Below are 17,245 nucleotides of genomic sequence, written 5' to 3' on the forward strand. Positions count from 1 at the left end.
CTAGTGATGGAGACATAAACCTTATACCTATGTTTGCATGTGAAGAGTAAAAAGTCATACAGTCATTCTCATAGCCACATATACATATTTAAAAGCTCACAATGTGACAAGGATAACATATGTGTGAGTGTGGATGTTTTGCCAATATCATTTGTGAATATCTGTGTTGTTCTTACCTGAGAAAGTCTAATTGAATAAGTCATCTATTCCAGGGATCTGCATATTTTTTTTAAAGGACCAGATAGTAAATAATTTTTGGCTCTATGTCCCGACTACTCAACTCTGCCATTGTACTGTGAAAGTAGCCATAGACCATACATAATGATTAAGCATGACTGTGTTATAGTAAAACTTTATTTATGGACACTGGAATTTATAATTCATATAATTTTCACATGCCAGAAAATGTTATTCCTCCTTTGAATTTTTTCAACCATTTAAACACGTAAAAACACTTAGCTCTCAGGCCATACAAAATCAAATGACATGTGGAATTTGTCTGCAGGTCATATTTTACTATCCTTTATGTTTAATAAATATTAATTGAGCATCCTTACATCTAACAATAAGAAATATCAGGGATACATGAGTAAAGGATAAAATGTGTCCTCTAACAGCACACAGATAAGTTATAATCTTAATTTTACTGGTCACTGTTCACTTTTGCAGCAAACAAAAGTGAAGCATACCTTGATGTATACCCTGATTCTGTAAAAGGATCAGATTTATTATGCTGTTATTTAAAAATTCACCTAAGTTTTCAATTAAGGAGGACATTTTGTTATAGTGGGTAAGCTTGTTTCTTTTTTTTTCTAATTGATTTTTTTCCTTTTTTTTTATTGTGGTAACATTGGTTTATAACATTGTAAGAATTTCAGGTGTACATCATTATACTTCTATTTCTGCGTCGATTACCTCATGGTCTCATGTTCACCACCCAAATACTAATTACAATGCATCACCACACACATGTGCCTAATTATCCCTTTTGCCCCCCTCCCTCCCCTCATCCCCTCTGGTAACCACCAATCCAATCTCTGTCTCTACATGTTTGTTTGTTGTTGTTTTTATCTACTACTTAATGAGTGAGATCATATGGTATTTGACCTTCTCCTTCTGACTTATTTCACTTTGCATAATACCCTCAATGTCCATCCATGTTGTCACAAATGGCTGGATTTCATCATTTCTTATGGCTGAGTAGTATTCCATTGTGTATATATACCACATCTTCTTCATCCATTTGTCCCTTGATGGGCACTTAGGTTGCTTCCAAGTCTTGGCTATTGGGAATAATGCTGCAGTGAACACAGGAGTACATGTATCTTTACGCATTCATGTTTTCACATTCTTTCGATAAATACCCAGCTGTGGAATAGCTGGATCCTGTGGTAGTTCTATCCTTAATTTTTTGAGGAATTTCCATACTGTTTTCTATAGTGGCTGCACCAGTTTGCACTCCCACCAGCAGTGTATGAGAGTTCCCTTCTCTCTACATCCTCTCTAACACTTGTTTCTTGTCTTGTTAATTATAGCCATTCTGACAGGCGTGAGGTGATATCTCAATGTAGTGTTGTTTTGCATTTTCCTGATAGTTAATGATGTTGAACATCTTTTCATGTGCCTGTTGGCCATCTGTATATCTTCTTTGGAGAAATGTCTGTTCAGATCTTTTGTCCATTTTTTAATTGGGTTGTTGGTTTTTTTGTTGTTGAGATGTATGAGTTCTTGACATATTTTTGAGATTAACCCCTTATCAGATGTATGGTTTGCAAATATCCTCTACCAATTGTTAGGTTGCCTTTTTGTTTTGTTGGTGGTTTCCTTTCCTGTGCAGAAGCTTTTTAGTTTGACGTAGTCCCACTTGTTTATTTTTTCTATTGTTTCTTTTGCCTGGTCAGACATGGTGCTTGAAAACATGTTGCTAAGACTAATGTCGAAGAGCATACTGCCTATGTTTTCTTCTGGAAGTTTCATGGTTTCAGGTCTTACATTCAAGTCTTTAATCCATTTGGAGTTAATTTTTGTGTATGGTGTAAGGTAAGGGTCTACTTTCATTTTTTTGCATGTGGCTGTCCAGTTTTCCCAATACCATTTGTTGAAGAGATAAGCTTGTTTCTTAGGATAAAAATACAGGTAAGTTTTGTGTTAGTGAAATGGAATTATGGTGTATATTTTCCCACTTGTCCCATTTTCAGTATTGTAGTTATACTGTTTTAAAAGTAAAAAATAATTAAAAATAAAAAATTTGCTATATATTTAATTACATTTATTTATATATGGTTGTGGCAATTGTTAATTTCAGTTTAAAAGCTTTTGTTAACCTCAGTGTATGTAAGGCATCATAATAAATGCTGTGAATATTATAAAGACTATTAAGATACAGGTTGCATATAAAGGTGTTTATGATCTCTTTGGAAAGCCTTCTTGAGAATAATACAATTAATTATTTAAGAATAAATAAGAAGAAATTTTAAAAGTGTTATCATGTCATTCTGAGAAAATTGCTCTGTGGCTGTAAGCAAATTCTGTCTCTGGAAAGGAGAAGAGCATTTGAGAAAAGACCTGAACGATCAGTGGTATTTCAATGAACAGGGACATGAGAGAAATGATATTTCAAATGGAAATAACCATGTAGAGATATTTGGTGTGCTCAGAGGGTACTGTCTTTGGAAATGAAGATTAGGCTGTAAGCGAATTTGGGAACATCATGAATTGTGTCACCCAAAGTTTACTTATTTTGCTCATCAGTACCATTTCCTTACCTCTTTTGCCTCCTCTACCCAAACTCCTTCACAGTTGACAATCCTGTCTCTGCTGCTGTGAATGAGAGACAGTGATGGATGTGTGGCAGTGGCTGAGGGGTTGTGTAAAGAATTTCAAGGGCAAACACATTTGGTACTTAATGATTCATTCTGCCTCCGGTAGTATTTTGCAGAGCTTTAGTTTCTTCCACAAATTCTTTGTTTGTCAAGCTAATAATAGCAAGGCCCTTGATGTGTGCCTGCATGTGTGCACATTTTAAATGAGTAAGCTATGTGCTGTTCATAGTTCTTCAACAGACTTGATGCCTATTTTTTATCAGATGATATATCTATTTTCCCATTTGTTTTATTTCAAATTCAGAGTAATATATTAGTCAGAGAATCCTAGTTGACCACTTAGATGATTATTTGAATTACCTGATATGACATCAATGAAATTTCTCCACATAACATAAGTAGTCAAGCTGTCAAACATTTTAAATAATATTATTCTGGTGATTAGAGCTAAAAAATAAATTCTGTAATTTTTCCATAGAAATATAGAATTTTTTCCTGATGTATCATTTACTTTCCTTTTGGCAAGAATTTTATCTTTACAGGCAGATGGCTTGTTTGTTTGTTAAATTTATATGGGTATATATTCTTCATATTAATTCAACCACAAGTGAAAAAAATCTATACTCAGAAATACATAAAATCAAATAATAGTATATTGAAATAAATACAATACAAATTTCAAAGAATATATCTTTTGAACCACGGACAAAGGGTCAGTAGACTGAGATTCTGCCAAATGAAAGTGGGCAGAGAATTTTACCAATTAAAATGGTTGGAACGTATACAGCAGATTTTGGTTTTCTGCAAATGAAGTCTGGCAACTGCGATGAGTACAAACGTTGATTCAATGTGTCCTACAATTGAATTAGTCAAGGAAGAATTTACAGGAGAAGAATTTACAGGGACTCAACTACTTTGGGCTTTATGGACTTTGGTCAATACCTTAAAGAGTAGCAAATGGAACAAGAGAACCAAATTAGTGTCTGCCTAATTGTGGTAGGCAGAATTTTAAATGTCCTGCCAAGATTCTTATCTGCTGGTTATTCAAAAAACACTAATCTAGGTACTTCTGTGAAGGGACTATGTAGATGTAAGTAAGATTACTAATCGGCTGATCCTAAAATAGGAAGATTATCCTGGACTATTCGACTGGGCCCAGTAGAATCACATGAGTTCTTAAAAGCAAAAGAGGAAGGTAAATGAGTAAGTTAGACAGATGAAGCAGAGAAGGAAGGCAGGAGAGATGAGGCAGAAGAGAAGATCAGAGAGATTGGAAGTACGGGAGGAACTTGACCCGTGCTGGCGTCTTTGCAGACGGAGAAAGGGGGTTGCAAACAAGGAACGCAGGGGCCTTAGAAGCAGAGAAGTATTACTTATTAACACTCAGCAAGCAAACAGGGAACTCAGTTCTACAACTGCATGGAATTGAATTTAGCCAACAGCCTGAGTGAGCTTGACTCATTCCCCTAGAGCCTTCAGAAAGGAGCACAACCAGCCAACACTTTCATTTTGGCTCTTGAATCTCTAAGCAAAGAATCATCTGAGCCATGCTGTGCCTGGACTTCTGACCTATATAGACACCGTGAAATAATAACAGTTGTGTTGTTTTATGTCACTAAGTGTATGGTAACTTGTAACGGCAGCAACAGAAAATGAATATACTAACTTTTGAAGTTTTTAGGAAAAGAAAGTTTTATAATTTCTTGATTGTCCATTCATGCTTGTAATTAACTTTTGGAATGAATAAAATTCCCTTTTACCTATTAGATTGGGAAAAAAAATCTAAATTTGAAGCCCAGAGACCTAGATTCTTGATTTGACTTTGACATTAACCACTTTGAGCCTGATTTGGGGCAAATCCCAGGGCTTTCTCTTTTTTCTTTTACGTAGTCCCAGCTCCTCTAGTTTTTCACCTATATGTTTAATTTTTCATTCTTGCCACCATTTTCATTTTTTTTTTTGGAGCACGCCTAGAGTTCAAGATCTGTCTTCCATTAATGCCATTTGCCCATCCTGCCCTAGCCTGTATAATTCTGATGAAGTAAATTTATTCATTTATTTATTTGCTTTCTTGCTTTTGCTTTAGGAGTCATATCTAAGAAACCATTGCTTAATCATAGGTGTATGATCTCTTCTCAGAGTTTTATGTCTTACATTTAGGTCTTTAATCAATCTTGAGTTAATTTTTGTATGTGATGTGAGGTATTCACTTTCTTTCGCCTGTGGCTATCCCGTTGTCTCAGTACCATAGTTGAAAAAAACTATTCTTTCCCCATTGAACTGTCGTGGCCTCTGATCAAAAATCAATTGACCGTAGATGCACAGGTTTGTTTCTGGACTTTCAGTTCTACTGCATTGATCTTTATGTCTATACTTATGCCAATCCCGTGCTGTCTTGATTACTGTAGCTTTCTAGTAAGTTTTGAAATAGGGAAGTGTTAGTCCTCCAATTTTGTTCTTCTCTTTTAAGATATTTTTGGGCTACTCTGGATTTTTTTTTTTTTTCATTTCTATACAAGTTTAGGATCAGCTGATAAATTGCTGCAAAAATTGAACTTTGGAGAGAAATTGCATTGAATTTGTTAATAAAATTGGAGACTATTGCCGTATTAACAGTATTAAGTGTTTCAACTAATGTACACATGATGTCTTTCCATTTATTTAGGTCTTTTTAATTTCTTTCACCATTGTTTTGTAATTTTCAGTGTACGAAATTTGTTCTTTTTAAAAATTTATTCCTAAGTATTTTACTCTTTTTGATGTTATTGTAAACAAGACTTTCTTAATTTCATGTTCAGATTGTTCATTGCCAGTGCATAGAAATGCAACAGATTTTTGTATATTGATCGTGTATCCTACAAACTTACCAAACTTATTTATTAACTCTGATAGTTTTGTTATTGTTGTTGGGTGAGTTTCCTTAGTAGCTTCTATATACAAGATCATGTCATCTGTAAATAGAGATAGTTTTACTTTTTGTTTCCATTCTGGATGCCTTTTATTTTTTTTGTCTAATTGCCTGGCTAGAAACTCCAGTACAATGTAGAATAGAAGTGGTGGTAGCAGATATCCTTGTCTTGTTCCTATCAGGGGAAACATTTTTGATTTTTTACTATCAGGTATGATGTCAGCTGAGGGATTTTTGTAGACACCATTTATCAAGTAAGCATGTTCCTTTCTGTTACTAATATGTTGATATCATACTAATATGTTTATTACTAATTTGTTGATATCATACTAACATGTTTTTATCATGAGAGAGTATTAGACTGTCAAATGTATTTTCTGCATCATTGAGATGATCGTTTTTGGCCTTTACTTGATCAATACGGTGTTTTATTTTGCATTCCTAGGATAAATTCCACTTGGTCATGGTGAATAATCCTTTTTGTATCTTGCTTCATGAGGCTTGCTAGTATTTTGTTTAGTGTTTTACATTTATATTCATTAGGGATATTGATCTGTAGTTTTCTTGTGATATGTTTGCCTGGTTTTGGTATCAAGGTAATAATGGTCTCATAGAATGAGTTGGGAAGTGTTTTATCCTCTTCTAATTTGTGCAAGAATTTGTGAAGTATTGCTGTTAATTCTTCTTGACGTGTTTTGTGAAATTCACTAGTTAACCCTTCTGTGACTGAGAATTCCTTTGTGGAAAGCTTTTTGGTTACTGATTCACTCTCTCTACTTGTTACAGTTTATTCAGATTTTCTGTTTCTTCTTGAGTCAGTTTTGGCCCTGAGTCAGTTTTGTGTTTTTGTAGGAAATTGTCCACATCATCTGGGTTATCTAATTTGTTATCTTGCAATTGTTGATAATATTACCCTATAGTTCTTTTTATTTCTATAAGTTTAATAGTTCTGACCCCTGTTTCACTCTTCATTTAGTAAATTGAGTCTTTTATTTTTTTTTTTATTGGTCGGTCTAGTGAAAGCATTGTCAATTTTGTGGATCTTTCCGAGAACCAACTTTTGGTCTATTTAATTGTTTTTGTATTGTTTGTTTATTCTCTATTTCATTTATTTCTGCTCTAATACTTATCATTTTCTTCCTTTTCTTGCTTTGGGTTTAGTTTGCTCTTCTTCTAACTTTATATGGTAGAAGGTTAGATTGTTGACTTTAAAACTTTCCTAAACTTTAGTAATTTACAGCTATAAATTTATTTCTAAGCACTAATATATCTGCGTCTCATATATTTGATACATTGTATTTTCATTTTCATTCATCTCAAGTATTTTCTAATTTCTCTTCTGACTTCTCCTTTGACCCATTGGTTACTTAGCAATGTGTTATTTAATTTCCATGTGTTTGTGAATTTCCCACTTTTCTTTTGCTGTTGACTCAAATTACTCCATTATGGCTATAGAACATACTTGTATGATTCACATCCTCTTAAACATATCAAGACTTGCTTTATGGCCTGAAATATGATCTTCCCTGGTGAATATCTCATGTGCACTATAGAAGCATGTGTATTTTGCTGTTGTTGGTTGAGGTGTTCTATATGTGTCTATTAGGTTTAATTGGTGTATAGTGTTGCTTGTCTTCTATTTCCTTACTGATCTTCTATCTAATTGTTCTATGTATTTTTGAAAGTGGAGTATTGAAGTTTCCAACTATTATTGTTGAATTGTCTATTTTCACTTCAATTCTCTTAGCTTTTGCCTCATATATTTTAGGGCTCTGTTTTTAGATGCATATATGTTTATAATTGTTATTTGCTTTATTTCTTTTTGGTGGGGAATATTAGCCCTGAGCTAATATCCATTGCCAATCCTCCTCTTTTTTCTAAGGAAGATTGGCCCTGAGCTAACATCTGTGCCCATCTCCCTCTACTTTATATGTGGGACGCTTACCACAGCATGGCTTGATAAGCAGTGTGTAGGTCTGCACTTGGGATCCGAACCTGGGAACCTCAGGCGGCTGAAGTGGAGCATGCGAACTTGACCACTATACCACTGGGCCAGCCCCATATAATTGTTTTATTTTCTTCATTGATTGATTCTCTTATCATTATAATCTGTCCTTAATTGTCTCTAATGACACCTTTTTTGTGTTAAAATCTTTTTTTTTCCTGAATTTCCAGCTTTCTTTGGGTTATTGTTTGTATGTTATGTTTTTTATATCCTTTTATTTTCAGGCTGTTTGCGTAGTTGAATCTCAAATGAGAGACACATTCTATGGTTGGATCATCTTTTTATACAATATGCCATCCTTGAACTTTTGATTGGAGACTTTAATCCATTTACGTATAACATAATTACGGATAAAATAGAATTTGTACCTGCCATCTGCTACTTGTTTTCTGTATGTCTTTTTTGTTACTCTGTTCCCCCATTACTGTCTTCTTTTGTGTTATACACTAGATATTTTCTAGTGTATCATATTAATTCATTTTTTCCACTATGTGCTTTTGAATTACTTTGTAAGTGGCTGCCCCAGGGATCACATTTACCATCTTAATTTACAACAATCTAAGTCAGATTAACACCAATTTAATTGCAATAGTATATAAAAAAATTTGATCCTATCTAGTACCATTCTGTTCACCTTTATATTGTTACCACCGCAAATTACATCTTTATATATTGTGTGCCCATCAACACTGAATTATAATATTTATTAATTATAACAACCAGTTTTTATCAATTATAACAACCAATTATAGTAATTAGTTATTGACTTTTGTAATTTCTGTCTCTTTATTGATATTCTCTATTTTATGAGGCATCATTCTCATGGTTTCTGTAGTTTTTTAGACATGGTTTCCATTAGCTCTTTGAAATATTTAAAATAGCTGATTTAAAGTCTTCATCTAGTAGGTCCAGTGTCTGGACTTCCTCAGAGACACTTTCTATTGATTGCTTTTTTTTGTCTGTATGGGCCACATTTTCTTGTTTCTTTGCATTTCCCACAATTTCTTTTGAAACATGGACATTTAAATCAATATAATCTGGCAAATCTGGAAATTCGATTGCCTTCCTTCCAGAGTTTGCTGCTGTTGCTGTTTGCTGTATTTGTTGCTGTTTTTAATTCAGTGACTTTTCTGAATTAATTCTGTAAAGTCTTTGTTCTTGTCATGTATGGCCACTGAATTCTCTGCTTGTTCAGTTTGGTGGTCAGCTAATGATTGGAGAGAGAGTTCTTTAAATGCCTGGAACCAATAAATCTTCCCAGGTTTGTCGAGGGACTCTATGTACATGTTGGGGTGCTCCTTCAACACTCACCCAGGCGGTTGACAACTCTGTTTTAGTTTTCACTTCTTGCTTCCACAGATCCTCAAAGTCAGTCAGACATGAGAGCTTAGGGCCTTTCCAGGTCTTTCCAGAGCATGTGCACAGCCCTACACATGCACATGTCCATCTTGATTTGCAGGAATATGTTGGAATGTTTCAAAGCCCCTATAGGACATCTTATTCCCCAGCTTTTCTTTTAAGCTTTTTGGTTAGTCTGTTGTTAGCCTCAACTATTATATAATGCCTCAGGCAACTGTAAAGTTAAAACACTTATCAGTAATTGTTTTCAACAAATGCCTGCTATGAAGAAGGCTTTTGCACTGGACCAGTTATTCATATGACCAATTTTAGACAGCCTGGTTAGTAGGGTCTTTCAGGAAACATCAGACTTGTCAAATATGACAATTATTTGGTAATGAGGCTTTGAAAGAGCTCTAGCTCTATTCTGCTCATTCCTGTGGATGCCATGCTCCACCAGGAATGTGGGCTACTATTTTTCAAAGTTACTATAGAGCTAGAGAGTGGACAATTGGAATAAAGAAAATTAAAAAAATCATAAAACTCATTGTTTTTACTGAGACCCAGCCATTTCTTGAGTGAAATCTCTCCAGTTTGCCCCAATCTTTGCTATCACCATTTTTGCCAATTTTTTCATTGCTTTCGGAGGAGAAAATTTTCAGAAGTCTTTACATTGGCATTTTCGTTAACATCACTCTCATGTTGCATGTTTTATGATTTCTTAAAGTGACTCACCTAGCTCTTTATCACTGAAGCTGACTTAAATTGATATGGCAGCATTCAATTACAAGTTGCTAGCAATTATAAGGGATTACTCTTCGAGGGTATCCTTTAAGAGATACAGTTTTAGCAAATATGATGTGGTTGTTTTGAGCTTGTTAATTTAACGAATGTGTATGAGACAAAACTTAGGATTCAATGTAAACAGAATTTAATAAATAGAAATGACCAAGTTGAGAAAATTTGTATCTAAGACTATTATTTCCTCTCTGTTATCTGAACTGGGCCATATTTCTGTCATAGAGGAACACGTTTTTCCCTTTCCAAAAGTGTTGACATTTTAACTTTTGCTTCAGGCCTTGGACCTTGTCGTGATGATCCATTCCTGCAGCCTGATTTTTGGGAAATGTTCTTGAGAACTGATATTATCTCACTATCAAAATATTCCATTTTTTGAGTTCCTTTGAGCCAGTTGGATACTCTGTAGCATGCAATAGGATTTATGTTTCTCCTGCTCATATTCATTCCCGTTAATCACTTAGAACTTGGAAAATGAAGGGAACACAAGGCTGCCTATTAATAGTTGAGGAAAGTGAGACTGAAAATTCTGCCTTATCTTTCCTGAGGATCAAGGTTGGTGGAATTCACTGCTAAAGTTAGTGGATTTAGCCCTCAAAACTTGATTCATGGCTTTTGTTGCTTTCATATTTTATATACTTCCTTTTTTGTCATCAAACTTGATTTATGTTGGGATTTTACTCTAACACTTACCCAGCAACTTAGAAAAAAATATTTTTGAAAGCCATTTAATATAAACATTTAAGATTATAATTGAAATCATGCTGTTTGTGTTCTTATTTTGTCATTTGAATTATTAACACTTTCTTAGAAGATTATTTTAAATATGTGTTAAAGAAATGTCATGCAGTTGCTTTTATGGATGCAAGCGTAAAATGGGAATTTATGAATCATATAAATAAACTGAAATGAATGTGGTGTAGAGATTAATAGGAGACATATGATGACGACAATGATGATGATGTGTGTATGTGATATTTATGTTACTAGGCTCCTTCAAGGAGTAAGAGGGGTGTGTAGAGAGAACACTGGATATATTTTTTGTTATCAGTTTCATAAGTCTCTTCTTAATTGTTAGAGCCAGTAGTAGGATGGGGTGTCAAATGAGAGAATGGGCATGTGCAAAAAAGTTATGCTGCCAAGAATCTGCTTTTTTTATTATACTCATAGACATGATGACTACAGTTTTATAGAAAGCAAAAGAACTTTCTAGAAGGTGGTATTCCTCTCTAAGGAACATATCCATCTGTGAAATAAAGATATTCTATACTCATAGTATAGGGAGAAAGGTAAAATTGAGTGGGTATTTAAAAAAATGCTTGCTGTTGTCACTAAAGTTGGAATTAAATGTAGAAAACAGATATTGCTATTGGGTGCGTTTTGAACACGTTTTTTTTTTGCTCATGAAAAGAAAGTTGATGACGAGAGAAAATGTCAAAGGATCTCAAGCTGTTTCTGAATTTAAAACTTTACTTTTTATGATAACCTAAAGATTAACCATTATTTAATTTTTGACAAAATACAGAATAATTTACAGTGTCGTAACACATACCAAATGACACAGTTTATATTTATAAAACACCCTGCTAAAGTATCTAAATAATTTATTCGTGTGTGATTTGAAAAATTTTATTGCAAATACTACTCTATTATTTAATAGCTTAATGTGTCAAATCTGATTTTTAAGACCAAACTTTTTAAAATAAATGTGATTAATTTAAGTAATTTCCTTGACAAATGAAAATAATTTTTCCTGTGTATCTCACGGATGCTTTTTACGAGCTGAATATTTATAAACAATAATTTAAGGTCTGTTGAATACTATTGCCATTTGTATTACTAATATAAAATTATTTAAACCTAAAACAGTATATCCATATGGCTCATTATGCTCATTTGATTATTCACTCCCTTAAAATTTGCTTTACCTGTGGAATATGAAGCAAGAGCAAACTAATAATAGTCCATTTGTATCACCATGAGACTAGCTTTTCATCTAAATTATGTTTATATAATTATTCCAGGGAGTACATTCTCAGGACAATTTTCTGTTATTGCAGGGATTTGAATTATTCCTCTGACTGTATCTATAAGCAATCATTAATGTCACTTTTCTGCTTAATTAGGGTACAATTTTAGAGTAACAGTAGGGAAGAAGAGGTTTCTTAGGTTTCATAATTTTACTATTGATTCTTTTAATGATGTGATGATTAAATTTGATTTCAAATCCAGCTTTAAAATACCATTGACTACCTTAGGTAGATATGTAATCATAATCATCATCAACATCATTTTTTTCATTCCTTTTGACAAATAGTGGCACGTCAAATAGAGTAGCAGAAAACAGTGGTTCCCAGATTATACACTATAACCTTGCCAAGCATTGCAGGAAATCTATGAAAACCCAGTGAATGTTCCACATTTATTTTATAGGCGTCTAAACAGTAACAGTCCACTGGCATGGTCTGTACTGCAGTGTACAGGAGAGCAGCAGGGCTCAGTACTGTTTTCCATCTTCCTGGGAAAGGCTGGAACTATTTGATCCAATTCTTTCTGGAGAAAAGCACAGCAAACAGTGATCTCTTTTGAATTCTTCTTTGAATTGCTTGTTTTGGTGGAGAGTCCCAGTATAATGTTTTCTCTGGATACTATCTTTGTAAGGTTATAACTTTCTATGTTATATGAGATAAACTGGGTTATGCACTGCAGCCCATAATGGTGTTATAGAGTGTATAATCACAATTAGTTATTTCACTGGGGAATATAATGAAGTAAAAACACCAGTCAGACCATTTTGCTTCTTTAAACAAAAACATATTTACCTAATGTGGATATAGGCCTGAATTATTGCCTGATGTAGTAAGTAAGTTTACCAGAGATTGCTCTGAATCTAACACGCTGACTCTTGTTTCCAACAGCCTACTTCCTCTCCTTGGTCTCCCAAGTGAATTCTACTTTCTCAAATTTAAAAAGCAGAGTTTTTCTTCCGACAAATAGCCAACATGCTTGTCAGGTATTTGAAAGCACACAGCACTTTAAATACTTTTCACATTTGGGAACTTCTTTATTATAATTGTTTGGACATTAATTATTTTTCACAGGTTACATTTTATTACTTCTCCAGCCAAGGGAGTGGCAAATTAACAGCTGGTCTTCAAACTACACGTGGTGGTCCTATTCAGCATTTATGGCAAAACACAGCTGGGCTCCAAAATCAGTGGGAGAGAAATGTCATCAAAATCCAGAGCTCCCAGAGATTTCAGGTGTGTGTGTTGTATTTTCTAACTATGTCTTTGAAGGAAAAATGATAAGATACAGATTTTTAACACCAGGTGAATTAAAAGTAGGATGACTAACGGTCCCAGTGGCCAAAGACAGAGGGATTTGCCAGGACTTTCAAGTGCTAAAACCAAACAGTACCAGGAAATTGGGATGGCCGGTTACCCTAAAAGACACTTTAAAAAAAGGTTTCAGGGCCAGTCCCAGTGGCCTAGTGGTTAAAGTTTGGTGCACTCCACTTTGGCAGCCCAGATTCAGTTCCCGAGCATGAAACTAGACCACTCGTCTGTTAGTGGCCATGCTGTGGCGGTGGCTCACATAACAACAACAACAACAACAAAAAAAAGAGGAAAATTGGCAACACTGTTAGCTCAGGACAAATCTTCCTCAGCAAAAAAAACTAAAAATGGGGCTGACCTGGTGGCATAGTGGTTAAATTTGCACACTCCACTTCAGCAACCTTGGGTTTGCAGTTTCAGATCCCAGGCACAGACCTACGCATCACTCATCGAGCCATGCTGTGGTGGCATCCCATATACAAATAGAGGAAGATGGCCACAGATGTTAGCTCAGGGCTGATCTTCCTCACCAAATAAATAATAATAATAAAAATAAAAAAATGTTTTAAATTTATGTATCAAAACTATAGCTGATATTAAGAAATATTGATATATTAGTAAAATAAAACCTTCTAATTCTCTTCTTAATTTCTTGAGTTGCCTCCATTTTCTTCTCTCTGTCTCTTACTACTCCAACTTCCTCTTTCCTTTCATTTCTTATTCTCAAGAATCACTTCCTTTCCAGACTTTTTATCAGGCTTTTGAGAGAGCAGAGTTACGTTGGATATGAGGAAATAGACTTTGATTTAAACACTAATTCCAAATGCTGTTGAAGTGGAATCATTGTCATATTTATTTCATAGTTAAACTCAAATTATTCAATACAGCCATTATTTTCCAAAATAATTTTAAGTTAAAGCCAATGCAAGCCTATAAAAGACAAACTTATTTATACAGCCTAATAAAACAATGTGTGGTGGAAATTATAATCAAATGATTGTTACAGGAGTTCTTGGAAAAGTATTACATATTTTGGCATTTGGGACAGCTAAGCAAAATTTTCCAGTTAAAAATGGAATCCTAAAACATGTTATTCTGAATGAATTTGCATTTTAAACCTGGTTTGTGGGCCAATTTAGTCCAAGTAGGTATCCTTTGTCATATATTATTAGAATAATATAATAATCAATTTTATAATTTTGATACAGAGTAGAAAATCATCTGATATGTGATAGATTTAGCACTTACTTAAATATAGGGATTTAATTTAATTTAATTTAATTTAATTTTTTTGTGAGGAGATCAGCCCTGTGCTAACATCTGCCAATCCTCCTTTTTTTGCTGACGAAGACCGGCCCCGGGCCATCATCCATGCCCATCCTCCTCCACTTTGTATGGGGGGACACCGCCACAGCATGGCTTGCCAAGCAGTGCGTCAGTGCACTCCTGGGATCCAAACCTGTGAACCCCAGGCCACCACAGCAGAGCGCGCGCACTTAACTGCTTGCGCAACCAGGCCAGCCCCTGGATTTAATTTTAACTTCAGTTATTTGGAGTGGCCAAGAGGAAGGATGGGAGAATGAGCAGAATCTCTATTATGTAAACAATTATAAGAATGGCACATTTTCTTGATTGATTTGTCATAAAATCACGGTAGTTTGGAATTTTCAGGCTTTTGTAAACTACACGGGGATCCAAAGAAGATCAAAGAAAATCACTTAGTAGATGGTTCAATGATACCTAGACAATAGAACTTAAGAAGAACTGTATAGTTAGAAACACAATTCTGTCATCTAAGGCTTTGTACTCTATTGAAATCAAATATTGGTGAATGTGTGGGGAAGGATCTTAAGCCATCAGGCATTTAAGTCTTCCTGTGAATTACTGATTCACTTATTTAACAAAGACTTACTTGGGGCACTTGGGATGTACTAAGTGGGATTCAGAGAATGTTCCCAGCACCATGTTAAGAGATTTTTTTTCCAGCTTTATTGAGATATAGTTGACATATAATATTGCGTGAGTTTAAGGTGTACCACGTGATGATTTGATACACGTATATATTGTGGAATGATTACCACAGTAAAGTTGGTTAACACATCCATCCCCTCACATAATTACAATTTTTTTTTCATGTAGTGAAAACATTTAAGATCTATTCTCTTAGTAACTTTCAAGTATATAATACAGTATTATTAGCTATAGTCACCATGCTGCGTATTAGATACCCAGAACTTATTCATCTTACAGCTAGAAGTTTGTACCCTTTGACCAACATTTCCCCATTTCCCCCACCCCACAGCCCCTGTCAACTGCCATTCTATTCTCTGTTTCTATGAGTTTGGCTTTTTTAATTTCAACCCGTTAAGTGAGATCATACGGTATTTGTCCTTCTTGGTCTGACTTATTTCATTTAGCATAATACCCTCAAGGTCCATCCATGTTCTCATAAATGGCAGGATTTCCTTCTTTCTATGGCTGAATTATTCCTTTGTTTGTATATGGCATATTTTCTTTATCCATTTATCCATTGATGGACACTTGTGTCGTTTCCATGTCTTGGCTGTTGTGAAAATAATGCTGCAATAAATATGGGAATGCAGATATCTCTTTGAGACAATGATTTCATTTCTGTTGGATATATACCCAGACGTGGGAGTGTGGGATTATATAGTGGTTCTATTGTTAATTTCTTGAAGAACACCATATCGTTTTCCATAGTGTCTGTGCCAGTTTACATTTCCACCAACAGTGCACAGTTCTCCACATCCTCGCCAACACATTCTCTCTTGTTTTTTTGACAATAGCCATTCTAACGTGTGAAATATGTATCATTATGGTTTTGATTTGCATTTCCCTGATGATCAGTGATGTTGAGTACCTTTTCATGTACCTCTTGGCCCTTCGAATATGTTCTTTGGAAGAATGTCTATTCAGATCCTCTGCCCATTTTATTTGTTTTTTGATGTTGAGTTGTATGAGTTCTTATATATTTTAGATATTAACCCCTTATCTGATATATGGTTTGCAAAAGGAAGATTTTTGACAAACATGGGGACAAGACATTATGTGCTCCTGGCTTTTGTGTGGAGTGGTGTGCAGAACGAGAACTCTGAACACCAATAATGCAACTAATTTGTTGTGGATGTTTAGGTATCATTAACAGCTAGAGAAGTTTCTAGTTTATTTCTTACACTTCTTTTCTTACTCCCCAGTGTCTCTCTGTCTTTTCTCAATAACAACACAAGCAACGAAACAGAGGCAAGTGTGCTTCTGAGGGGATTGAGTCACATTGACTAGATGCTGAAGGATGAACGTGCTGAAGTCCCTTCTATCTGCATGCTTGTATAAACTGTAATGACTGACATGGGAATCTTGTCTAGGTATAAACTTTATCAGTATTTACACATCTTTTCCAACTTTGAAACAGAGTGGATGGTAAAAGAGTCTTAAACTACTTTTGTCAAGTTTGCCTTCTTATCTCTAACTATCTCCATCTTTAGGTCAAGGTCTTTACTAGTAGCGCAACCGAGATTTGGATGTTGGGCAGAGCTGGAACCTACTGGATCTTGTAGGTTAAACCTTTTAAAATAACTTCCTTGTTTTTCTCAGCTGTCCATTCCCAGCTAGCACATTGTGGGGGTTGATGATTAAATATGTGCAGTAGCTAAATATAAAACTTAAAACTCTCAAACATATCATCTTCAGGGCAATTCAGCTGTAGCTGAGGCAGCGAAGTTATTCACTTGAGTGCTTTAAAATGCAGCAGTGGCTTCAACCAAAGCCGATGCATGTGCAATTTGTTTCCTAAAATACTTTATTGCTGATATGACAACGGTGCTTCCACCTCAAAGGCTTTGTAAAAATTAGGAAACCATACGACTCTCTTGGGATCTTTTGGCTGCACCAATCTTTGAGATTGTAGGTATGTTTTAGTTCTGTCCTGTCAGCAAGTGAGCATCTTCATTTGCCTTTGTTTAGCGGGGTCACGGAGATGTGCTGTGCTTGTAACACTGCCTGCCACCATCTAGTAGCT

The 17,245-nt window shown here is 34.9% G+C and overlaps 1 protein-coding gene across 8 annotated transcripts in view; it reads left to right on the forward strand.

Moving 5' to 3' along the window:
- The window catches only part of MALRD1 (MAM and LDL receptor class A domain containing 1), an 847,485-nt gene that overhangs the window by 163,479 nt on the left and 666,761 nt on the right, over positions 1-17,245 (forward strand). For 7 of the 8 annotated variants that reach the window (XM_058532519.1, XM_058532517.1, XM_058532520.1 and 4 more), the window contains 2 exons: positions 12,790-12,884; positions 12,973-13,134. The exons of the other annotated variant lie outside the window; for it this stretch is intronic. In XM_058532519.1, coding sequence (XP_058388502.1) covers positions 12,790-12,884; positions 12,973-13,134 — 257 coding nt within the window. The remainder of the gene's footprint in view (positions 1-12,789; positions 12,885-12,972; positions 13,135-17,245) is intronic. 8 annotated transcript variants of the gene reach the window in all.

Source organism: Diceros bicornis, chromosome 36 (genome assembly GCF_020826845.1).
Source record: "Diceros bicornis minor isolate mBicDic1 chromosome 36, mDicBic1.mat.cur, whole genome shotgun sequence".
NCBI classification, from domain to species: Eukaryota; Metazoa; Chordata; class Mammalia; order Perissodactyla; family Rhinocerotidae; genus Diceros; species Diceros bicornis.